The sequence below is a fragment of the Marmota flaviventris genome, chromosome 5 (genome assembly GCF_047511675.1).
Source record: "Marmota flaviventris isolate mMarFla1 chromosome 5, mMarFla1.hap1, whole genome shotgun sequence".
NCBI lineage: Eukaryota > Metazoa > Chordata > Mammalia > Rodentia > Sciuridae > Marmota > Marmota flaviventris.
Window position 1 is genome coordinate 159,715,039 of NC_092502.1, and position 25,939 is coordinate 159,740,977.

Genomic DNA, 25,939 nt, shown 5'->3' on the forward strand with positions numbered 1-25,939 from the left:
GGCCCCTCTGCAGTGACTGCAGTGACTGCTCCTGGAGACGCCTGGCTGAGTGCCTGGGGCGGGCATGCTGCAGGTGTGAACACAGCCATGCCTCGAGCAATGCTGCGCTGTAGAACGTGTCCCCATGTCCTCGAGTTGTGCTTCCTGGCGACGTCTAGCACAACTCCACACCGTGTTGCTCAGCGCTGGCTTAAACCTCAGCAGTTCTCATTCTGTGCACTGATGCGGTAACACCGCACTCGAGATTCTTCTGTGGAATGGGATACAGTGTTAATGACGACCTGAGTCTCTCAGATGAAAGACGCTAAGGAAACGTGGACACCAGCGGCACCAGGCTGTGGTATTGCTCGACACTGGCCTTCAGGGCATAAAGGTAAGGAGCACTACTGACCTGGTCCTTGGGATGAAACTTGATCACACATGGATAGAAGGAAAATGTGAAGCACTCAGAGTTTGAGCTGTATAATTGAAGTGAATGTCTTGTCCATATACAAACAGTGCATGTTTTCTGCCTTTGCACGGAATTCTAAATTACACCAGAGGAGAGTTTTCAAACTTATTAACCAAAGATCCACTTGGATGAATATGCAAATCTAATTCTCTCCTTTAAAGCTTTATGAAATTAAAAACAGCTACGATGACTAAGAGCCATGGGATAAACCATACACACACACACACACACACATACATATATACATATATATGTGTGCATATCTCAGAAGACATATACATACAGCAATAATGCTTAAAAATAATGCTTAAAGCAATGGGATGCACTATGTATCAGGACACACTCACATTTATCAAGCAATACTTAAAACAATTGATACATTATATATAAATATATCTGTGTATATGTGTGTATACATATATACAGATAAATACACATATACACATATATACATATATGTACACACATATATACACATATTGGTTTTCTTGGGTGAAAATCATTGGATTTTAAAATTATCAGGCTTTTGTTATTGTTTAATGCCATTTTTATATTAGGTAGTGACAATTATGTAGTCTCATCTCTTAAGTTTTCCTGATTTCTGTGCTCACAGAATTTCTCTTATTCCCAACCCATTTTCTCTCTATTTGAATGAACTTTGGTCTTGCTGGAGAAAATCCTTGAGTGACCTTATCCCAGCCGATGTGTGGAGGTGGTGTTTTCGGAAACCAGGTGCACCTAAAAGTCTTCACGTCAAACTCACAGGTGGCAGCTTCACTGAGCATTGAAACTGACCTGCAAAGAACTTTGCTTCAGTGTTTTTGAGGTCTTTGCTCTACTGTTTTTCAACATCTGGTGCTGTTTATGAGAAATGCTAATCTGACCCTTGCTCATAGCAGTTAACCTAGTTTCCTCTGTGTCTCTGGCTCTCTCAGCTTTTGGGTTCCTCTGTGTCCTCAACACTGAAATGTCGGTAGCATAGCATTGAGTCTCCTGTGGTGTCTGGAGCGCCTGCTGAGCAAACGGAGTCCCTGGCTCTGCTGTGCAGTGTCTTGTCATTCATCTTCAGCCCAAAGGAATATCTCTACTAGAACCTTCTACCAGAGAAGGAAATGAATTTCATTAGGAGTTTGCTCCCTCACTGGGCACCTATGGACCTCACGAGTCACCTGGCCACTGGACGCTCTTGTTCAAGCCTGGCCACTGTCTCGCTGGTGATGAGGGCCCAGCGTCCCTTGCTCTCACCAGGCTTGAGGAAGCACATCCTGGTTTCCAAGGCTTGACTCAGCTCTTTTCTTCCAAAGGCCTTTGAAGATGCAAATGTTAGCTCTGCATGGATTGTCACTCTTGAGAATTTCCCAGAGAAGCCACTGACATATCACAAGGGCTTCGACTATCTTTCCACCTGATAGAAAACACTGGATTCTTTCTAGGGACTTTCTTTCGGTCATGTGGAATTCAAGTGTGTATTTACCTTTAATGAGAAGATGGCCCTTAAGTGATGGTGATAAAATAGAATACTTAAAACTCAACTGAAGTAGATAGTGTCATGACCTCTCATTTATAGATGAAAAAAACAGGGACCAGAAAGGTTAAGTAACTTTCCTAAGGTCACACAGGTGTTAAGCGGTGCCAGAGGATTAAAAACCAAACAGTACAGAACCAGTGTCATACTCAAAACAATGACATGATCTTGCCTCTCGTAATAATTCAAAGGACATCTGTTAAGGACACTGCATTATTAACTGGTTCACAGGCTCAGCCCTGCCCTGGTATTAACTGTGCCTTGGGAGGATTAGTGTGATGACACTGTGTGGCTTGGCTTTGATGAGTCAGGGCCATGAGAACTGGACCAGGCAGGTAGCTGTGCAAATGGCCACAGGAGCTTTCATGTGAAGGGGGAACACAACAGGGCAATTATTTGAATGGGGGACAAACAGGACACATGAGAGGCAGAGAAGGGCGATCAGGGTTGGGGTGGGAGAAAGCAGAGGCGGCGGGGTGGGGGGGGTGGGGGGGGTGGGGGAGCAGAGGGATGGAGGGGGGAGACTGCACCAGGGGAAGAGGGCTGGGTTTGGACACTTGGAACCAGGACACTCCCCCTAAGTAGAGAAGAGCAAAAGCAAGGCTGCCCAGTGCAGGTGGGACGGCAGCGCCCTGGGTGTCAGCAGCACCTCGCTGAGCAGTCCCCTCAGGTGGCACGTGAAGGCTGGGAGGGGCTGGGTGTCGGGGGAGGAAGCAGAGTGGCCGCAGGTCTTCCAGGAAGTGGGGCAGTGAGGGAAGGAGGAGAGGAGGAAGGTGTACCCAGGGGAAGCTCGGAACAGCTCACTCCTTGTTAGCTCACTTAGTGATTTTAACATGAAGCACACCGCAACGCCTATCAGCAGGCTTCCCTGACCCTGGGCCGTTCCAATAAACCACCATTACCATGTGACAACGTGGGGCAGGCTGTTGCAAACATCCTAATGTCAGGAATTATAGAGAGACTACGCAAATCATATTTTAAAGGAAAAGGAAATAGAATTCTATCGATGAAAGAAGATCAGGAGACAGTATTAAATATCAGAACCCAGGAGGCAAAAATAACTCTGACAATGAAGGCCGATGCACCCCTTTATCTCTCCAGGGTAAAGTAAATTCAGATTTGGAAACAAAACGTCATGATTTAGAAGAGACATGTCCAGGGAAACTAGATAATAATTCATCCAGCACATTTTTTAAAAAGTGTTGGGTATTTAATTCTTTCTTTAAATGCTGCTCCTTTGCCGTAGGCACAGGAAGAAGGGCAAAGCTGCCCGGCAGGCTGATGGCACTCCGCACGGACCCCAAGTCTTGGAAGAGAGCAACAAAGAATGCACTTACCGCGGTTCGACTTTGGGTCTTTTGACGTTCTGCTGGTGGGAAGCATTCCCACACAACCAGCCTGAGGTTCACTTTTAGTGTAGTATTTGGTAAATTTTGTGAGATTGAATGCGCTGTTATGAAACGGGCTTTGTGTTAGATGATTTTGCCCAGCCGCAGGCTGGTGTAAGTGCCCTGAGCACACACATGGGCTAGTGAGGCTGGACACTAAGATATTCTCAGCTTGTGATGGTTCATCAGGACCTAACCCAGCACAAGTTGAAGACCACCTCCATTTGGGTTCAGGCAGAAGGCACTGTCAGCATGAGGAGAGAACTTACTGAGTATCTGGATCCAAGATAAACGTCCACCCCAATCACATCTCTGCTCACTGTTTATAATTAGGAAAAAATTGTCACAAAGGAAACGAGCTCATCTCAGCAGCACAAGCACCTGTACACATTTCAGAGCAAAATTGTCAAAACCGTGTGGGAACTCTGCAAGAAAAACCTAAAAGCTCGTTACTTGATGTCGGGGTACATTTATATACAGAAATACAGTATCTTGGGTTTGGAAGACTAAAGGAATACTGTATATTTGGAAACCTGAAAAAAGCAGTCTCACGTTCTATATAGAAAAACAAACATGTCGAAGAAATACTGTATATTTGGAAACCTGAAAAAAGCATGTTCTATATAGAAAAACAAACATGTCGAAGAAGGTTCTAATTTAAAAAAAAAGAAAAAAGAAGAAGGGTGGTGGGAATCTTGCAAGATAGAGGAAACACTGAGAAAATCAGCAATTACAACGGTGAGATGACTGGGGCAAGGACGAGCAGAAGAGAGAGTTCAATTTGCCTAATATGTTAGAAATATTCTCTATGACAAAGGAGACCTCCTCACAGAATGCAGCAGAGGAAGATCACGCACCCCCGAAGCAGGAGCATGTTCCTGTCTTACGCAGGGATCGCCTGTCAATCCTGAAGTGGGGGGTGCTGGGTAATGTGCGGTTTCCATCTGTGTTTTGCACAATTCCAGTTTCAGCACAAATGAAGCAAAGGTTTAGATGAAGGTCCACACAGACTTGAGAATCTTGGGGCAGGTGTAATAGGCAGTGGTGTCGTGGGACACAAACCCGTTTTATCTTCACCCTGGCCAGTGGCTGGGCCCCTCGCCTGGTCTCCTAAACGGGCAGGGGCCTCAGAGGGGTGTGCAGGTTCCTGGCCTCCCTAGAGCCAGAGAATTTCCCTGGGAGAGGGATGAGATGCCAGGCCACCAGAACTGGGTCTCTGCCCTAGGCTCTCCCGACTGAGAGAGAGAGAAGACTTTTAGGAATGGCTTCCCAGGAGAGTGCTAGGCTGCTGGGGACTCCAACTTGCATCTGAGCTGACAGCGAAGCCAGACACGGAGGGTCCAGTCTTTCAAGCCCCCATCTCCCTCCCCAACAGGGCCTCAAGGAGGAGGAGCTGAAAGTGCAAGACTTTCTTTGCTGCATCAGAAAAGTCAGTTTCCCAAAGCCATTCCCACCTGAGATATGGCACTATGATTTCTTTAGACTTGGAAGGACAATGTAGCCCAGCACTCTCAGTTCCATGGGTGGAGGAAGATTCTGAAAAAACAAAATGATGAAACTCATCATTTTGAGAGGAAACATCCGCGATGTGCCATAAGATGGGAGCGTTTCTTTTTTCTGCGTAACCATATCCTTGATTTGGCCTGCTCTAGGATTCGTTCTTATTTTGTTCATTTCTCAAACAAATAAAATAAAATGAAATGGAAATGTCACAAAAGGCAGAAGACAGCGGCTGTAAACGCTAATTTATGTGGGAAATGAAAGGAACATTTTTCATGAAGACATGTAAAGGCAAACTTTATTTAAAGACAAGTTTAAGATTTTTTTCATTATTCATCAGCAACTTTGAGAGATCCGTCAATTCTGTCTCATGTGGAGTTTGTCACATTTTATATTCATTTATATCAACTGACAGAGTACATTGCTCTTTAATAAAAGGTTTTTCCTTTGTTTTTCAACAAAGCATTCAAAATACCAAGTGTTAACTCAGGAGCCTGCTCACTAGACAGCGTAAAGAGCTCAGGTTTTGGGGTTCTCCTGACCTATCTTCTTAGTGTTCAGAATCCATTGCTGACATTTTTCTTGGTGGACTGACCCACTGTTGGTGATACCCACTCCTACATATTTCTCCAAACCTTTTTCTCCCTCACTTTGTTAATAAAGTTCACCAGGAAAGATCGAGTATCAGGCCCATCCGTGTCAAAACCTCGTGCCGTTTTAAAGATTGCTCACCCTGCAAACTGTTAGCACCTCTGTGTTCGTAAGCCAAGGGTTTCCATAATGGCTGGTTTGAGTGCACGTTGCCAGCAGATCTGGCTCAGGTTAACAGGCTGAGATGATTTCAAGCTTGTGTTTTATCTTTGACCTAAAAATTGCATTGTTCGTAGCAAACACACAAAGTCTGTGACACTTCCTACAGGGAGGAGACGGATCGCTTCTCTAACAATGAAGATAAAATAGCTGGAGTTCACAGAAACACAACAGGCAAAACCACACTGGGAACCATTAGGGAGAGGGAGAGGGTCTGGGAGAATCAAGAATCACAAATCTTTATGTTTGTTCAGTGTTAAGTTTTACCGTGACCAGGAGAGGTTTTGTGAGAGGAGGTGGAAGGGGGCCTCATCCCGAAGAGTCTGATGGACTGTTCAGACAGTCGTGAGGTCGGGTGCTCCCAGGTCTCACCTGTCTGCATGGAATCCAGAAGACATGGAGGAAGACTTGTAGGAATGGCTTCCCGAGAGAGTGGCAGGCTGCTTGGGAATCCAGGCATTGCTAAAACCATGGGAGTACACAATGATGGAAGACATGGTTTTAAGATTCTTGATAACAGCTAAGACTGCAAACAGGGAATAATAGCTCTTGCCACCAAAGGGCTCACAGTCTGTTTTCAGAATGGCAGGAGTGGGACCCAGGCAGAGCTGCTGGAGGACGATGCTCTGGATCCCCTGAGAACCCTGGCTGATGTGACTCACAGGCTCCTTCCTGCCTCTGGTGGCCGTGGACAGGCACAGCTGTGGGAGGGGTCTGGGCTCTGGCTCCAAGGCCGCCTCACACCTGGGACGTGCCTGCTGCAGGTGTGTTGGATTTTGTTTGAAGGCACTTTCTCCTCTAAGTTCCCAGAGGAACAGTCCACACACCTAAGCAAGCCTCCCCCCGGAGGGTCATTTCCTCAGCACAGAGGCCTCCGCATGGCCTACTGGGCCTGAGGTGCCTGGATTCATTCTGTAGCCAGTGGTAAGACATTTGTGATTTTATTCCAGACTACTTTCTTCAAAATCACGTATTAATTTCTTAGGTGATCAGTCACACAAGAAAGGTGCCGAAAACAGGGCCATGAAAGAGAAAGAAGCAGACGTCAAAATTCCGAGGCGAGGCCAGACATGGTCCTCGGGGACTTCCCAGTGGACGGTGGCCGAGACCGCAGGCTGGCGAGCAGAGAGGCCTCAGGACCTGCAACCCCAGGACACGCACTTGGCTTTTGGATTCTGATTTTCAGCTCTAATAGATCCACTGGCTGTTGATTTTTATCTTCAGCAGAAAGTCCCGAACTCGCTCTTCATTCTTAGGATTCAGATTGCTCTCTCGGTGAAACTCCCGACCTTGAGACAGGCCGGATAGCGAAGCAGCCTGCTGGGGTGCCCTTGGTGCCAAGCGCTGTGTTTTGAAGGGGAGGGTGAATGGGCTTTCTTTTGACATTTGATTCATGATCTAACTTCATCGTGCTCTAAAATGTAGCTGACCCTTGTCCAGGCTCCAGGTTTTCTCTTACGATTCTCTTCATGTTACCTACCATCTTGCCAGCATTTGTTCCCCAAGTGGGTTCCATGTGGTTCTTTCCCAATTAAATGACACATTTTCATTGTTTCTGTCTGGGTTAAAACCTTTCCTAACAGCTAGTATCAATATAATTATATTATCATTCTTATTATTAATGTTAGTTTGTATATGGAATGGATTATGCCTGTGATTATTCAGTAGTGCAGGCACTCAGATCCTCTCTGAGTGCCTCTCGGACCACCCCTTCCTTAGAATCAATGGTTCAGACTAAAAGAAAGACATATGAGGAAAATGATATGATACAGTAGAAGCCATGAATAGTTGGTTTAAATCTATTGCTAGAGATACTGTATTAAAATAAGTAATATATTTGCAGAAGATAGAGATAAATCAGGGGAAAAAGAAAGGATGGTCTCATGAAGACAGTGGGGAGAACAGGGGTAGAAGGAGTGGAGGGTGTGGGGAGGAGGGATAAGAAAGGGGAGGATCAGAGGAATGAAACTGACCCAAACATGTTACACACCTGTATAAATACGTCACCTTGAATTCCACTTTAATGTGTAACACTAATGCACCAATGAATCATTTTATTTTATTGTTTTGGCACTGAGGAGTCAACCTGGGGTTGACTGAGGTCCATCTCCAGTCCTTTTTATTTTTTATTTTGAAACAGGGTCTTGCTAAGTTTCTGAGGCTGATTTGGGACTTGTGATCCTCCAGCCTCAGTCTCCTGATCTGGGGTATTACAGGTGTGTTGCACACGTCCAGCAAGAAAATAACTTTTTAAAACATCTTTTTAAATAGGTAACATTCTGATTTTCCTCTTGGGTACAAAAAAACAAAAACAAAACACTTTGGGCAAACCAACTAGGATTGCATTTCTGGCTCCTTTTCCCTGCGAAAAGCTGACCCCATAGAACACCTGCTGTGTGTGGCTGCCAGATGCGCCTTCCCTGAGCACAGCACTCATCTCCCCAGGGATGGCAGAGTACAGTGAAATTCTTTAGTCCAGAAAATGAAAGGAAGAAGGCAGAGTCGGTGGGGGAGGAGGAGAGAGGAGTGAAATGTCCATCATCCTCACTGGTGGCCACCCTCTCCTCTTCCTTTCTCTTCCTCACTGACCTCACTCACTTTGACACCTGTTTGCCACCAAAGCGGTATTGGCTAGGCTACTGGTGACTGCCATTTTGTTAAGATGGTAGTCCCAACTCTACATTCTTCCCACCGTGACTCTTTCAGCATGCGACTAAGTTGGCCCTGACCCTGTAAACCTTATGCTCTTGGCTTCTACTGATGCACACCCTCCTGTCTCTGTAGTTTTGTGTTTCCTTGGCATTCGTGTTAAAGATAAGCCGCCATTTCTCATGTTGGAAGCAGGGCTCGTTCACTCTTGAAAGCCTTCCCATCTCCTGAGCCTCCCACTTCCTCAAGGTGGTTAATACAGACATCTGCCTTACACATCCCCCGGTGACCACTGTTCCCACCTCACACTGGGACATGTAAATGCAACTCCTCTGATGTACCCCACGGACCCCCACACCTGTCACTGTGACCCCCCTGAGTCACAGTGTGAGCACATGGAACTCATGCCTGCTGCTCCAAGGGCACCGATTATAGCTCCGCTCGGAATACCTTCCTGATAATGCTCTGGACCCCAGCAGTGGCTTCCTCTCACAGGACTCTGTGTGTGTGTGTGTGTCTGGACATGTGTTCTGGACAGCTCACCACTTCCTCTTGGCCTGAGAAACGTGCTGCCCTGCTGCCCTCTCCAATCTGGGCTCTGCACATTATTAAGCCACTTATGTTATTTCACATGCTCCACTGAGCTGCCTCCTCTGCATCGTGTCTCCCGTCAGAGATTTTCTAGATGGTAGCTATTTTCATAGGCGTAAGCCGGACACAGGACAGATGAGAGCCACAGGGCATTTTCCAGTAGAAACAAGTTCTCTGTGAGAGGACACCTGGCCACAGGCTGGACCCCTGCCAGGATGCAGAAGTGTCCCATGAAAGGCTCATTGTGGACCCCACAGTCAAGTCCCAGGAGCTGTGCCAGGCAGGGACACAGTCACAGCCTCTCCTAAAGAGAGATCTGCTGTAGTTTAGCTAGGGGTCCCCCAAAAGCTCAGACGTGAATGAAGCAAGAAGCTTCAGAGGAGAGATGATTGGGCTGTGAGAGCCTCAGCCCAGTCAGTGAGTTAGTCCCTGATAGGGATTAGCTGAGCAGTCACTGAGGGCAGGCAGGGTGTGGCTGGAGGAGGTGGCCCCGGGGCTGGGTGTTGGGGTACATATTTTGTCCTGTCAAGCAGAACTCTGTCTTTGCTTTCTGGTCACCATGTCCTGAGCTGCTCTTCCAACATACCCTTCCACATGAGGTTCTGCCTCACTTCAAGTCCCAAGGAATGGAGCTAGCTGTCTATGGACTGGCTCTCTGAAACCATGAGCCCCCAAGTACACTTTCCCTTCTCTAATTGTTCTTATCTTTTAGTCACAACAGCAAAAAAGCTGACTAAGACAGATCCCACGACCAAATGAGAGAAAAGCAAAACCAAACAACAAAACCCCAACTCCTGTGTGATCAGTTGACCCTTCTCAGTGATTCTTGCCCATTCTTCCTCCTGTATTGCTGCTTGAACACTGATCTGCTTTGGGTTTGGTCCTGGATCCCCTGATCCTTTTTAAATCATAGTCTTTCCCTGGGGGATCTCATTTGAACCTGTGGCTTTAAACAGCGACTAGACGCTGATGAATTCCAAGTTTTCATCTCTAGCTCCAGATTTTATTCACCACTGCCAGCTTGGCATATCCCCTGGGACTGTTCAAAGTGCAGCTCCTGTTTCTCCTCCACTCCCCGTCTTCCACGATTGTTACGACTAAGGACTAGAACCTTAGCTGTGGCACATCAGCTGCCATCCAGATGTTCAACTCAAATCCTACGAAAGCCTGATAGTTATTCTTCTCTCACCAGCATCGAATCCCCAAACAACTCCTATGGGTTCAATTTCAACTGCCTCCTGGATTTGCCTGTTTCCACCCATGCCACTCTTTTCTCTGTGCTGCCGTGGTATGAATGCGACCCCAAGTTCATAGGTTGGACACTAAATCCCTAAGTCCATAGGCTAATGGAACTTAGGCAGGAACTTCAGGGGATAATTATGATTATGTGAAGTCATGAGGGTTGGAACCCCATGATGGGCTTGTGACTTCCTAAGAAGGGAAAAAAACCAGAGCTGGCACCTGATCCGTTCCATTTGTGACACCCTCTGCCACGTTATGATGCAGCAGGAAGGCCCTCACCAGATGTCCACACTGTGTTCCTAGCCTCCAGAATCTTGGCTAAATGAACTTCTGCTAATTATAAATTATCCAGGCTGTGCCTCTCAGTTATAGCCACAGAAAATGGACTAGGTCACATGGCTTCCAATGGGTCCTACCAACACTTCTTCCTCCCTCAACCTGACCTCTAGCGACAGCCAAGAGGATTCTTCAAGAATGTTGATCAGTTCAAATCACTGCCTTTCTTGAAGCCCTTTAGGATTCCCACCAGCACCCAGCAGACCCCAACCTTCTGTGTTCCTTGGAGCAGGCTATCTGACTCCTGTCTTGCTTCACCCATCAACCGATCCCCTGGCCAGGGTGGCTCCTGCCTCGAGACCGGGCTAGTTCGCTTTCCCTTTAATCAGGCATTTCACCTTGGGCTGTGACCTTCTGCAATACACATTTCAACTCAAATACCACATCTGGAGGAGCACGTGACTGGCCTCCCAACACAGCCTCAGCCTTCCCCACCATGCCTCGTCCCTCTGTGTCTTCCCATGGGAACTGTCGGCTTGGTCAACTTCGGTCCATCTCTTGCCATTAGAATTCAAGTACAAAGAAGATAGGGACCTACAGTCTTGGGTACTACTGTTTCCTGCAACTGGGGCAATCCTCCACATATGTCAAAGAAAACTGAGTTTGGAATTCTAACAGGAGAACCAGGTTCTTTTGTGTCCTACACAATATTGCAACTAATGGAAGAATCTATGTGAAAATACTATTTAATTTGAAAAGTGTAAGCACAGGTTGAGATGCACACAATTATTTCCTGTGCTCTTTGCATTTCATTCTGAGCATATTATATAGTTCTGTATAGTTTCATGTTTATGCAAACATGAGGCTTTAGAAGGAATTTCATATCCATGAGCACACCCTTATTCAATATTCTATGGTATGTAAATATACTAAATGTCTTATCTAGAAAACTCCTAGAGTAAATTTCCCAAGATCCCAAGAACATTCAGGTAACTGTGAGAGGAAAACCCTAAGAATAACAGCTTTTGAAGACACATCCACAGTTATCAAAACTGTAGTCATGAATCCTAATTTTGAATTTGGTGAAGATGTGGGGGGTGCTTTGATTCTGTCAGTGCACTGTTGATGACACAGGCAGTGGGGGACACCTGTGCTCGTGCACTATAGTATTAAATATGAGGATGCGTGACTTTAATATTTTGAAGTCAACTCCATGATATTAAATCCAAAATGCCCTTTTTTGTCCCCATATAAAAATAGAGTAGCGTATCTGTGATTTACATTTGCAGGGAGAAAAATATGGCAATTATGGAATACTTGACACTTTGATTGTGGAGCAGAGACAACTTTTCTCCTGAAAATGGTGACTATCAGAAGAGACAGTGAAACCAGAACGGCTAGTATTCTAATTCTTTTGTGCTGGACTTACTTGACTCACATCAGTTGATGCAGAACTTTGAGTCCTTTCATGAGCTTGTCCTTTGCATTCACAGCAACATCAACAAGCCTCATCAAATTGTGAAATGCAGTCTCCATTGCATCCTGGAGACTGGCAGGGACCCCAGCACCATCCAAACCAGTGCCCTTTTTAGGGGGTGACTTCTGGGCTTTTGGATCTCTCTGGGGTCACTGACATAGATTAGCTTGCTATGATCTGAAGCCATGTCAGGTGACTCCAGCCAGGCAGGTAGGTAGATGGCTTCCTCAGCAGGGCCGTTAGCAGGGGTGTTGCTCAACTTTCTTATGCAGAGGAAACTTCTCGAGGGTATGTTTCACCATTTGATCTTTCCACTGTGATGGTGTAAATAGTCTTTTGTGTACATTTAATCATTAAAAGAATCCATGCTTGATTAACTGCTGTAACTATTTTATTTTCATCCTTTAGAATAAAATGTCTTTCTACAAAAAATAAACAGTTGCTATTTTTTTTTTTTTTTGACACTTGTGTGAACTCCTAACATTTCCAACACTTAAGTTCTTCACTAGGCATCAAGACATGGCAGTGATTTTAGACAGAGTCCCTCCTCCTCAATCCCTTGGTCTTAGACCTGTAAGTGTTGATTTCTCCTTAAAGGAGGCAGAGTCCAGATCCAAACAGAGCCTGCATGCAGTCTTTCAAAAGATGCAGTAATCTTTCTAACTAAAGGACTTACTAAGGACTTACTAGCAAAGTTTGCAGACTTGACACGAGGATTACTAACATATTTCTCCTGGAATTGATTTTCATTCCTCAATTAAAAGGACCCACAAATTGCAGCATATTGAAACATTTTGTCCTGGGATTTCTCAATGAGGCATAACATCTGAGCTTTGTGAGAATTTAAGGGATCTATGTGATGCAACGTGGTGCACACTTTCAAGCTATTCTTGAACTTCTTTCTGATGCATTGAAACGGCAATCTGAGAACTGGCTAAATATTAGTTTCTTCTGCTCTTTTTTTTTTTTCCTCCTTGTGCAAAAGGGCCAAAGTTTAGTAGCACAAATCTAGAATAAGTGTTTTATGTGGGCTTCCTGATCTTCCTGTGGGCTACTTCTCTCTGCCATGATGTTCAGCCTCACCTTGAGCCCTGAGGAATGGAGCCAGCTGCCCATGCACTAAGACCTCTGAAGCTAGAAAACAAGGAGCTGGTATGTAGCTCCCTGGTACAGAGCTTGACCAGTGCAGAACTGGAAGGGGGTGATCTTGAGTGCCAGGCTATCGTGCCTGCCCAGCCCTGGCCCCCAGAACCCACCCATCCAGGTGATCCTGTGTTCTCCCAGTTCTACCAGCCCTATAGTGAAGATCTAACCAGAATACCATGAGGACGACTTTCCATGGGGCATCTAAGGGAGATGGAAATGTTGACAATGTAATTTTCCAAAAGGAGAATTTTCATAATCAGTCTTAAGCTGTAAGATTTACTGTGACCTATGGCGTTAAGTCCAATTAACTGGAGGATTTGACAACACACTGGTTTGTTGACATTGTGCAATGCCACGTGGCTTCTTCAGAAAGTGATCTTGGTTTTTAGATCCAATGAAAGTATTAGTGGAAACATTAGACAAACCCTTGAAAATGTCTGTGAACTGGATTTAATTTTCCTTGTAGACAAAGTTCACAATATTCTTGTGGAAATGGTGATGAGGAGATGATATTGAAGACCAACATGAATGAGGTTGTTGCACAAATTGATGCATAAAATAAACTGGAGAAATCTTAACACAGGTGATATCAAATACTAAAGTGCCAAACCTGTCCTTATTTAAAGAGAATATTACAAAGGCCACTTCCAGATAAAACTGGGGTGTGTGGGGTAGTCCCCTAAGTTTATTGTGTACTTGTTTACCAAAAATAGAGGAGAGTCTTACCTTTTGCTCTTGGATTTGAGTCAAGGTACTGTATAGAAATTGTGTAATATCAGTGAGGAAATTCAGTGCTGCTTTTCTTGCTTAGTAATTTTAAAGAAATTGAATAGTTCCAGTATGATTTGTTTTCCTTTTTAATCTGCATTCCTAAGACCACTTAAGGCATTCCTCTATGTATTGGCTATCACAGTATTTCAAAAAGTAAGATATTTAATCATGTTCAATTCAAAATGTTCGTGTTTTGTATGGATCACTAGCTCAGCTTTCCTGAAGTCTTTTTGCTTTTTGTTGCAATTGTTATTTAAAGAACCAAATATGTATTGCATAAAAACATTATGACCTTTTCCTCTTAGTTTAAATAAACTCTAAGGCAACTGGAAAAATACCTACCACGCAAATGAGTTGTGTAACGCATTTATAATATCACCTGCTCTCACATTAGGATAAAGACGATGCATTCATCATGCCCAACCATGGTCACACCAGGACCACCTGCTTGTTTTGAAGTAAGTTTGCAGAGAGGAAAACAATTTTGCATCCGAGAGTGGAAAGGAAGCGACGGACTCACTGAACTCCATGCTGGGTGCAGGACCCAGGTGTTCACAAAGCCTCTGTGCCTCACTGCCTGGGGCTTTCACTGGAATGTCCATGCTCTCCTATTCAATCCACAGGATGGTTCCATGCTAAGGGATACCATGTAGAACATTCTTCTAATTTCTTTAAAAGATGACATACAAATCGAAGGTGTTTTATTCTCTCTCTATTAAAAAAGCAAACCAGTTACTTCTACACAGGCAATATCAATTTTGACTATCTGGATGGTTAAGAAACAAGGTTCTCATTTTGCTCTGAATCCAGCTCTTATCAATTCCTCAGAGTCTACTACACACTCCAGAGAGAGATGCTCACTGCTGTCCCAGGCCTGACAGAGCCATCTGTCACACACAGCACTCAGGAAGGGGCTCTCGCTTTGCCCGCAGAACGAGAAACGCCAGATAAACGTCACAACTCACAGAGGTGAGCACCTTCAGCCCCACGGGTGGTTTCAATTCTTCTGCAACGCCTGGATTTTCCTACGTAGTCAAAGTCATGATACTGTTTAGGGCAGGAGTGCAACTCTGAGGAACCCTCGACTGACATTCTTCATCTTCTCCCCGCAAATCGTATAGAACAAATAGATAGCCACTTTATTCAATGTTTAGAATGATGGTAATGTTTAGAAATTATTTTCCAGGAAAAAGATGAAATTTGAAGAAAAGACAGTATAAACTTTGGAAAGTGTTCAAAATCCCTAGACAATTTCCAAGAGTATTCACTGTTCGTAGTCTCCTCTAGGGTGGAAGAGGAGTGGATTGCCAGGTCACCTCCCCTTTACATTTCTCTCTAAGGGTAACAGAAAGTGGAGCTTTGGAAGAAGGCAGGGAGCTATTCAAGATGACAGCCTCTCAACCTCTTGGGAGCGTCAACTCATTCTGAGTTGAACTCCATGCTGAGAAGCTGCCATACAGAACACTAAATTGGGTGGTATTGGATTTATCCAATGTCTGAAACACATCATTTTCTGGCTGCGCAGCATGTGCCCTCCTGGATGAAGGACCTAAAAGGATGTTACTGTCTGCCATACTATGGATGCAGCAAGGGAGATGGGCAGGGAGTGGCTTGTGGGATCCCAGGGAAACATCTCATGGAACCCAAGACCTCAGGGACTATTCCCCTCTCTGAAGGCCACATAGCTTGCCAATGGTCAGTTTTTGTTTCCTTAAATCTATAAAATTTTATCTTATTGATATTTTTTCAACCAAGATAATATCTTATTCCTATTTAGTTTTCATGTTGTTCTGAAAAAAAAAGCACACATATTTATTCTCATTCTAGGAACATATTTTATGAACTCTTAGCAAGAAAAGGACTTGACTTCAGATTACTGACCTCACTAGGACTCCATTCTAGGCATTAATCACTGGAAGCAAACTCCCAACTTTTGAGACCAAGCATGCTTTATTGGTCAATTATTTTATTAAACATATTTCACATAGATTCTAATTTTATTGAAGGGCTTCTCTTCCTTATTTAAAAAGAATCGGCTTCTGTTTTAAAACTTGTGAATGTACACCCTTCTAGTATCTCATGACCATCCTCTAAAGTCCCATGCTCCTGAGACACCACAGTCCTGAAACTACTGAAGTCAAAGTGTGGCCTGTCTGACCCCTTGGGCTCCTCTGCTCGCTAGGAGAAGGGTGCCACATGCTTTGGCTGCTCCAGATGTCTTCAGAGAAATAAAATGAGTTAGTGAGGTCAGTAGCCTGAGTTATTGCTTTTGTCAAAACTGCTGATACCATTATGTTATATAATCTGTCTATGTGGAATTTCAGTTCTCTGTAGCCTTGATAGTATTTTGAAGCAGATTCTGGAGGTGATGGAAATGAAAGTTAAATACGCCTTTCAGGAGAAAGCCGATGCCTCTCTATTGTTTGGACATGACAACCATCTCTTCTACAGCACTTGAACTTTAGGGCATGTGGTACAGGGGCACCAACTATAAACACCAGGTGCTGCTTGTTGACACTGCGGAATTTTCTAGAACCCAAAAGTAAAACATTCACTGAATGTAAATGTCTAAAGAAAAATCTGACAACAGTTCCAAGTTAACAACTGTCTATAGCTCTTAATGTTGCAGCCACAATTTAACATGCATTAAGAACAAAGAATTAAACTTCAGGTACTGAATGCTCTTCTTGTGCAGGAGGGTCTTAAGACAAAACACAGTGTAATCAAACTGAGGCATGGTATTTGCCAATAATACCAGTGAGAAAGCATGTTCCCAGTCAGACCCAGTGCCTAGACCCATACCTGACACAACTCTGTGCTCAATAAATGTTCGCTAAACAAATGAATCAATATCCCTGTTTCAGAAAAGGAGTCCACCTACTATCCATCAGTCCACGCACAAACAAAAGTCCAGTACCAACGTTAGAGGGACTTGGTTTTGGTTCTTCCCACCTTGATACATTCTGATGAAGTTGTACGAATGGATTCATTTGACATAATTCCACACAGTCATTAAGCACCTGCTACATGCAAAACACTGCTAACAGCAGAGGTAAGGTGATGGGTGTTCACAGAGGAAAGGAACATAGGTCATAGTCATTGTGATTGTCATCTCTACTGAGTGGGTTTCTGTGATACACAAACCCCCCAAACCCAGAACTGTCCACAGGGCTGTCAGTGACAGATCCTCATCACGATTGTCCCAATGCAGACCTGTCCTTCCCATTCCCACCATTCCTGGCTGCACCACCCCCCACCCCCCTCATCTCCCAGTGGTCTTCAGAGGTCACTTTTGTAATGTCTCATCATGGTCATACATCCCCTGACGTACATTTCTATACATCTCCTCTGACTATTGCCTTGGTCCTGCTGCCAAGCTGCAGCCCCCAGCTCCTCACCAAGGCCTCCTCCCAATGGCAGTCTCCTCTCTCAGGATGTCCACCATCCAGTGTGAGCAGCAGGTGTCAGACACCTGCTGTGTGGGTGCAGTGGAAGCCAGGAGGCCCCTATTTCTGTTGGGGCAGGTCTTGCAGCAAACTCGAAGCAGCAGTGAGGTCTTAACAAGATTATTACTATTTGAATGTCCCCAGGCACCTGTGGGTGACAGCAGTTGACAGGTGTGTGCATGTGGGTGAGGCTGGGTCTGTGGCTGCTCATTTGTTATGACTCCCCAGGCCCTAAGCCCAGGGCTGTGCCTCGGCAATCAGCTACTCTGGTCCCTTTGTGATACTTGTGAACGAGTGTGGTTCATACTCAGAATTGGCGGTGACGGCATCATTACAATAATGCCAAAATAATGTGCACAGAGAATGAAAAGCCATCTTACCTGTTGGCGCTTCTCGAATTCCAGCTTGATGCGGGACTTGATGCAGTTACACGTGTCCTGGTACGTCTGCTGCAGAGCTAGTTCCATGAGGTGCTTGTGGTAGGCGCCTGCCAGGTTCCCACAGATGAAGATGATCACGTTGGCCAGGATCTGCAGGGATGGAAAGAGTCACTCAATAGGCGAGGCCCCTAACTCTTGACAGAAAGAAAGCAAAATGCAGCTGACTGTGGTCTTCAGCAAACAACTAATGGGGTTCATCTGGCCAGTTTCCAAGCTGACATTCTTACTGGCTCAACAGAAAGCACCAGTCCCACTGGCGACTCTGTCCCTTCCTGCATTACAGTCAGGGATCCTGCCTGCTGACGGGCAGACAGCCTTGCAGGCCCTGCCTTGAGGCCTGGAGGAGGACTGTGTGTTGCAGGCCACCCTCTTGGGCCTCAGCAGGAGAAGGACATGCCGGTCTGTCCCAGAGCCGTGCTGTCCAACCTGCGCCTGTTGCTAAGTGCTGGGGAGTTCATGGCTGTCACATGGCATCGTGGTGACACGTACAGGCCTGCGGGGACTGATACTCACTCTTTTGTTTGCGGAGGAACAAGGGAGACTCTCAACACATCTAACCTGTTACTCTTTTGATGACAAAACAATTTGTGTTCACAACAATTTGGGAGGAAAACAGAAAAACATAAAGCAAATGTGAAAAGAACCTTAGTTGTCCTATCGAGGAAAAACACTCTGCTGTCTGTGTAGCCGTGTCCATCTACCTCATGTCCCTCAGGATTCTCAAAATTAATGCTGTGCTTGGTTTGGTCAAGGACTCTATCCTGTTTCAAAAGGCCAGATTTTGTGCCAAATATGGTTTGGTGTTTTGCTTTCCTAGTTTAATAATTTAATCACAGTTTTTCTGAGAGTGCTTAGATAACGTTCAGCTTTACGACTCTAGCATCATTTAGCTAAGTTCCTATGGTTCAGTTGACATTCGGTGCATCATGCTGTAGATGGCAAACTCATGCCCAACAACGCTGAGGGACAGCCGTGACCTCACCAGCACGCAGTGACAGAGGCAGGTGGGTCAGCACAGATCTGCCTCAGGTCTCCCTCAAATGCACACAGCTCTGGCTTCCTCTTCCATCTTTCTGTAGACCCAATTCCTTAGCATACACTGAGTCAAAGTCACGTGTATTCTAAGTATCAATCACTCTCAGGAAATATTCCTCATGTCACCACGGCAGGGGGTGACAGTGGGATTTTCAGTGTGTGCTCGTCTTGTGTCGCACATGGTCGCACAGATCAAGCTGTCCCGTGTCAGGGCTGGCCTCCAGGTTTTCCGTGGGATAGTCAAACAACCTGGACAAAACTGCCCCACGTCTACACAGTCATGATTCTGACCCAAGACAGGGGCTCCTGGCTAGAATAACAAGGCAGGAGCTCTGCTTCCAAAGGTCCTCTACTCGCGAGAGTTTCCCCAGCACAGATGAAGTCCCACCTTGGTCACCCGACACAGTGCACAGGGGCAGGCGGGGCAGCCCTTCGCCTAAGCCTTCCGGGTTCCCCATGCAGGGACTTCCTGAGAGCTTGGCTGTCCTGGCTCTGTAGAGTGGGCTCTCCTTCCCAGCGGGAGCACGAGGAGGCTATCTGATTGGGTGACCAGGAAGCAGGATGCAGTCCTTCTTGCCCCTCTCAGGGTCCTCCTCCCTGAAGAGGGTGGTCAGCTTCAGGAGCTAGGTCCTCAGCCGAGGGCCCCTCACCCTGTGCTGGGGAAGGCCTTCATTTGGGGGCAGGAAAGTGGGGGATGGGCTAACTCAGGGGCATGTTAGCAAGACCTCGTCCTCTGCACAGTTGTAACTGTAATGAGGGCACAGTTTTCTCCATCTGGCCTTTGCCTTCACCTACCTCATCCTAGGTTCTGGACAGCAGAAGGGGGATATTGATTATGAGCTCCTGAATCCCTGGGGAACGCATTTTGAGGGTGGAGGAGACAAAGCTGGACAGAGCTATAAATGGAAAGGCAGATAAGATCAGCCTCTCTTATGAAATGCAGACACCCTAGACAGGTGGGCCAAGAACCATGCAGACTAGAAGGGCCCCTGGGTGCTGTCCCTGTCTCCTGCAACTCACAGATACTTGGGATTGAGGAGCTCCTACAACTCATGTCCTCACACCTCACCCCCAAACGTCCTTTTATGCGTCCCCCATCGACCTCCCCTCCCTTAGTATGGATGATGAAATAGTACCTTTGGGCCTGGCCCTGGTGCTGTGTGTGGTGCATGCACACACGTGGTATATATGCAACCATCTCTGTGAGGTTTGCATGGGATCACATGTATGATCTGTGTGCCTGAGTGCCACCTGTGGCTTGTCATGTGATGAGCATGTGACACATGTGCTCTTTGTGGGAGGCATGTGTGCAGCAGCTCAGGGCTTTGAAGCAATGCAACAGCCTTTGGTGTGTCTTCCACACGTTTCCAAACCACAGGGGCTCTCTCCTCACTGCCATGCACTGATACGCTGCTTCAGTGAATGCCACTCCTAGAGCAGGTGAGAAGTCCTGGCTTCCTATTCCAGAAGTCCTCTGCCAGTTGAACAGAGATTCATTGTGGTACCGTGTCCATGGCACACCATTGAGTGCTGGATACAGTTTCTGCAAAATGACTATCTGGCTTGCTGGAGAGTCTTCTGACCTTGTCATTGCTGGACTTGCTTGAAGAATGGTACACCCAAGATTGCAGTGCTCAGACCTAGAAGACACCAGCTCCTTCCTTACTAGGTGCAGCCGAAGTAGTAAAACGGCTTACTGGTTATCCATCAGGGTTCCATTTTTCTTTCTCAAAAAAATAAAAATAACTCCAAAATAAGAACTAGGTATAAGCACAGGAGCTGAATGAAGCTGTCACCTGTCCCCTGGCTGCCAGCATGGAGTATGAATGGAGCATTCATAACTATCCTCAGTGTAGAGCCCAGTGCTGGGATGGAAGAACTGCCTGTCCCTGTTCCCCCTGGAAGCCCTCCGATTACCTATTTCCTCTCCGCTCTCTTGGCTGGACTGGGAAGAATGTGCACCTGTCAAGCTGATGGGATGCCCTGCTGCAGTCCTGCTGCGGGGGCATTAGGAGGGATATGGCCACTCTGCGAGAGCATCAGCCTCAAGCTCTGGGCTCCATCCTGAGCCCAGAGGTTTGCATCTCACATGACCAGCTCCCTAGTCAGACTGAAGTCAGGGTCATCACGCTCAGAGCCCATGTGGCTGAATGGACAAATGCTGCTTGTCTATTAAGAAGTTCCTCCACATTCTAAAAGCAAAGATTGTGCAAAGCAAAGCAAGAGACAGCTGTCTAGAGAAGTGTGGCCTCTCTGCCGGTCTTTTGTCCAGTGCTCTCTCCAGTTACAGCTGGAGATTTGCCCTGTCATGCGACTTGGGGAAAAATTGGGGGTCATTCATTCTGAGTTCCACACCGCTTCCAACAACATGGAATTTCCGCCCTTTCTGGCGACAGATAATTGGATAGAATATATTCGCTGATTTATTGTTGTTTTCAAAGAAAAATGTTTAAGAAACAAATAAGAGCTTTAATTCCCAATAAAATATGGGGTTTCTTTTCTGATGGAAAACAAAATTATTAACATTAATCTGATTCCTAGTCTTATTCTACATTACTGTACTCTGAGGTTAACAGAATCGACCCTGGTATTTTAATAATGACATATACTTAAAAATATATTGATGTCCTAAAGTATTTTTCTTTCAAAATGGTGCATTCATATGATTTTATGTGAAACCTGGGGCACAGAGGAAGTGATATTAGATTAAGGTTTTCTTTTCAACAATAGTATCAAAGCATTTTGTTTTCTAGAAGGCTTCAGGAGACCCTAAGACAAAAAACAAAACCTTATTTTCAAAATGTTGGATTTATTTGATAACATCATACTGCCTTGATATCTTCTTTTATCTCATTGCTCCATTTACCTATCCTCACATCTGCCAGGAAACAGGAGTGGGAACTTGGCCTCCCGCCGGGTGTGTGCCAAAGGGCTTCAGGTGATAACACCAGTCGGGTTACCCCCAGGGGAGCTCAGGCCTTAAAGGTGTGCACGGGGCATATTCAGGAATCTGTGCATTTGGAACACTGCCAGGATGTCACAAGGAAGCCTGCTGTCCCTCTGCTCCCTGGTTCCCTGTCGTTGCCTGGCGTAAATGTGGGGAGGTTTGTCGACACTTCTCAGCCATTCTCAGGAGATGCCTGTTAACACCCCCTGAGCTGGTGGGGAAATCACCGTCCACCAGTAAGCTGCAATTCTGTCTCTTTCCTACTGTCACCATTGCTCTTCCCCACACACCTTCTATCTTTCCATCCTTAGAAGCACTGAGCAGTAGCACACCAGGAGGACAGCATTCCATTTTACAGCCATGGGAACAAAGGAAAAAATTAAGCAATAGGGGGTAGGGTCTGGGCAAACTGGCTCTGAGGGTTCCCTGTGCTGGCCCGCACCACCAGGCCCAGGCCTCAGGTCAGGTACGTCGACAGCAATCCAACCCTCTGCTAGTGTGGGGGGAAGGTATTGCTGAGGAATTTCTCAAGAGATACCTATTTCTTTGTAACAAGTGAACATTTTTCTCTTCATAAAGCATTTGTATCTTGTGCTATAAAGGGCTGCCACCATTTAAAGTTATTTTAAGAGGCTGCGTTTTGGAGACCACATGCCACGGAGCCCTTCACTGGTTCGGCCCACGTGTCTGTGCACGTTCCCAGGAAAGTGAGAAGAATGTCAAATGCTCCCAACCACGTGATGTGATCCACAGGGTGGCCCATCTGAGACTATTTTACCTGGGAAGGGGACAGTTCTGTCTTCAAACAGCTGAGAAATTCACCACAGTGCTTAGGTGACTACTCAGATCCCTTGTGACTCTGACCGATGTGCATTTTAAAGAGGCTACTATTCCAGTTCCTCATCTTGTGATGGGGCGGCCACAGGGGACAGCAGGAGGCCCATGCACACTGAGGGGGAGGCGGGGCTTCTTGGAGCCAATGTCATCACTCCATGGGTTTGTTCCTCCATGAACCAATGGCCCGATATCAGAGAAGAAAGAATGTCACCACATTCAAACAGGTCATCACCTTAAAACAAAGCAGAGCCCAAATATGCCAAGACGTCAATTAGAAGTCAAAAGAAACGAAGAGAGAAGATGAGAACCTGAAGAATACTCAGAAGCCGGGGTATCTCAGGAGCCTGGAATTTGGCTTATATAAAACAATGCTCTTGCTGGGGGAGAAGGTGATCAGGTGGAACTCTTTCTCCTTAATGCAGGTCTCAAACCCGGGTGCAGGAAATCCCAATCCTGTCCCTTCAGGTCTTCTTGTGACTCCCTAAGAATTCAGCTAGCTCTAGGCCACGGTTTCAGGACCTTTAGTGAAGATTAAAAACACTGTGCTTTGGCTAATAACATCCATTGATCCTTGGCATGTGTCCTAGAAACTTCCTCTAATTCAGGATCTGTCTCTGTGAAGAGTGGTGACAGGAGGAAAGGTATAAGGTAAATTGAAAGACCGACAACCTCAACGATGGATGTTATTAGGGCTTTGGGTTAAAAGATTGGCATTGAACACAAGGAGTCAAATGCAATTTGATTTCTTCAGGAAACTGCCATCACAAAATAGATGGTCCTGCTGGTCAGGACTGTTTTCATCACACTCTTTTACACTGCGTCTGTTGGTACGTCTTTTTCAATAGTATCCATCACGCTATCATTCCAGCTGTATGTGGACTGAAGAGTCAGACCCCTCTGTGCTAGAGGTCCAGCCCAGCAGAAGAGCAAGATGAAAACAAAGGAGGGGAACTGGGAGAGAGCCTCGCCCCCTTCAGAAGGGCACCCACAGGCCATCCAAAGCTGACCGGAAGTACAGAGCTTAGAAGATCCCCAACATCTTGAGAGAAAGTTCTTCTCTCAAAGTAAGACCCTGAGAGCCCAGCTTCCCTCTAAGAACACTGAATTCGCCATGCAGAAACCCAAGCTTGTACTTCTCAGCTCAGTGACTGCAGACTTGAAGTTGCCAGGGTGCTGGTTATCTTGATTAAAACATGAGATGAGAAAAAACAGAGTTCCCAATACTCAGCAACTGGTGGAAGAACACCACACAAACCCCATTCACGACTCTGCCCCTTCTACTTCGTGCGAGGAGGCCACCTCACCCTGCTTATACCCCGTCTATTCCAGTTTAGCACACGGAACAATTTTACCTACAAGGTTTAGCCCCTCTTTACTATACACAGAGAGAAGACCAAGCAAAGAAGCAGTCTGGAGTAGTTACAACGATAGAGATGAAGAAGGAGCACATGATCAAGTTCTACAATAAAAGTATCTTTAAAGAGCCATATGGAACTTTATAACCCTGCATGAGAGAAATCTTAGGCCTTTATGATGAGTTAGAATGCAAGGATCACTAGCACCCTAACTGATATTCCAAAGCTTCTGCAACCAAAATTGGTCAGTCAATTCTTCCTCAAGGTTCATCTATTCCGCAGGTCATTTCTGCCAGGCGAGGCTATCAGACAGTTTTCTCCCAATGTCTTTCTGTTTCAGCACAGCTCTAGGTTCAATTCTGAGAGCACCCGTGATTGCACAGCCCTTCAGTTAAAGTCAGTGTCCACCCAGATGAGACAGGGTTTCTGATGGTGCCTGCTGGCCCCATAATCTTGGGATGATTGCACCAGGTTCTTTGCCAGCCAATGGATTATCCAGACTTCACTTCCCCACTAGGAGTTATTCAACTCTGGTCTCTGGGTCTTCCCAGACCCTCTCCCTCTTAGTAGTCACATATATACAACAGGAGGACACATTTAAAGTGTGGTGTCTCAATGCTTTCCAAAACTGTATGAGCCTGTGATTACATGCTAAGTACACCCCCAAGTTTGCTAGCTTTAGATCAACTCTCCTGAGGATCTACACTAACCAATATAAAACTTGCCTGATTTGATTTCTGGGTACTTGCACATTTATAAAAAGGAAAAAGAAATTTTGACATATTTTAGTTCAGACTTTTCACTAGTCTAGACATATCATTTCTCTAATTAACCTGAACCATTTAAACACTATCCATAATCCTTCTTATTCACCACCCACCACATTTGATCCACAGACATTTAAAGCCAACAGGTGTGCAGAATCATTTTAAAGGGACCAAGGCTATGGGGTCCTCCAACTTGGGCTTAGTACGAATTGATGCCCCACTCTACAGCGAGCACTTTCCCCCTGATCACATCACCACGCCTTCTGTGGGTGCACGGGCACCTCTGGGTGCTGCTCCATCCACAGATTGAATGGAGAGCTAATCACAACCCCATCTATAATCCACATAAGATAAGTTCAGAATTAAAACAAGGTACAATGTGCCCTGCTAATTGTGACTCCATAAGAAAACATCTATGAAGCTTAATGGACCTAAATGTGGAAACTGAATGGACCAGGACTGAAATGGGACAAGAGGACCTCGACTGCAAGAGGGCAGTGGAGGGATAGCAGCACAGGGTCGCCTGGTCAGTCCCAGGTGTGAACTTAAACTGCAGCATCTGTGGAGAAGTGACAATTACAAGTTCTGTCAAACAGTTGTGGACTCCTCACAGAGGAGAAGGGCAGATGCTGCGATTCACAAGGTATACTTTGAATTGGAATGTCCTTTCCAGTTGGACCAAAATACACTGCATGGAATTGCACTGTGATGAAAAAGATAAGTGCAAAGGATGCAAAACTGAATCTCTTTGCAAATTGGAAAACAAAACATTTCCTATTACAAACTAAGCTTAGTTGTTTCATTAATTATACTAATCATGAAAGGGATGCCCAACAACAGCTTCCCTTGATAAAATAAAAGTCTCAATTGAACTTAGAAGCAGTATCTCCCCGGAGGGTATTCTGGGGTCACCTCTGCCCTGCCTTCCCCTCCTGCTCTATGCTTCTCTGTAGACCATGTTCTATAAAAACACACAGGAAGGTTGTAAGCCCATGGTACCACTCTGTCTTCTGGTCATTTTCTACCACAGAATATGTATTAGGTTTCCTAAAAGACCAAGTGACATCTCCTATCATCCCACAGGGACGTGACTGCAGCCGGGCTCTTCCCAGTCAGCAACACTCAGTGACCACAGTCCAAAGGAGCAGACTTTGCTTACCACATGTTTTGGTTTGCTAGAGCTGCCATGAGGAAACACCACAGACTGAGTGGGTTAAACAACAGAAATTCATTTTCTCACAGTTCTGGAGGCTACAAGTCTGAGATCCAGATGGAGGCATTTGGAG

General features: G+C 45.7%; 1 protein-coding gene across 1 annotated transcript in view; it reads right to left on the bottom strand.

Annotated features, from left to right (window-relative positions):
• Adcy2 (adenylate cyclase 2) overlaps positions 1–25,939 on the bottom strand; it is a 374,991-nt gene that overhangs the window by 155,872 nt on the left and 193,180 nt on the right. The window contains exon 4 of the mRNA XM_027943896.2: positions 17,653–17,802. Coding sequence (XP_027799697.1) covers positions 17,653–17,802 — 150 coding nt within the window. The remainder of the gene's footprint in view (positions 1–17,652; positions 17,803–25,939) is intronic.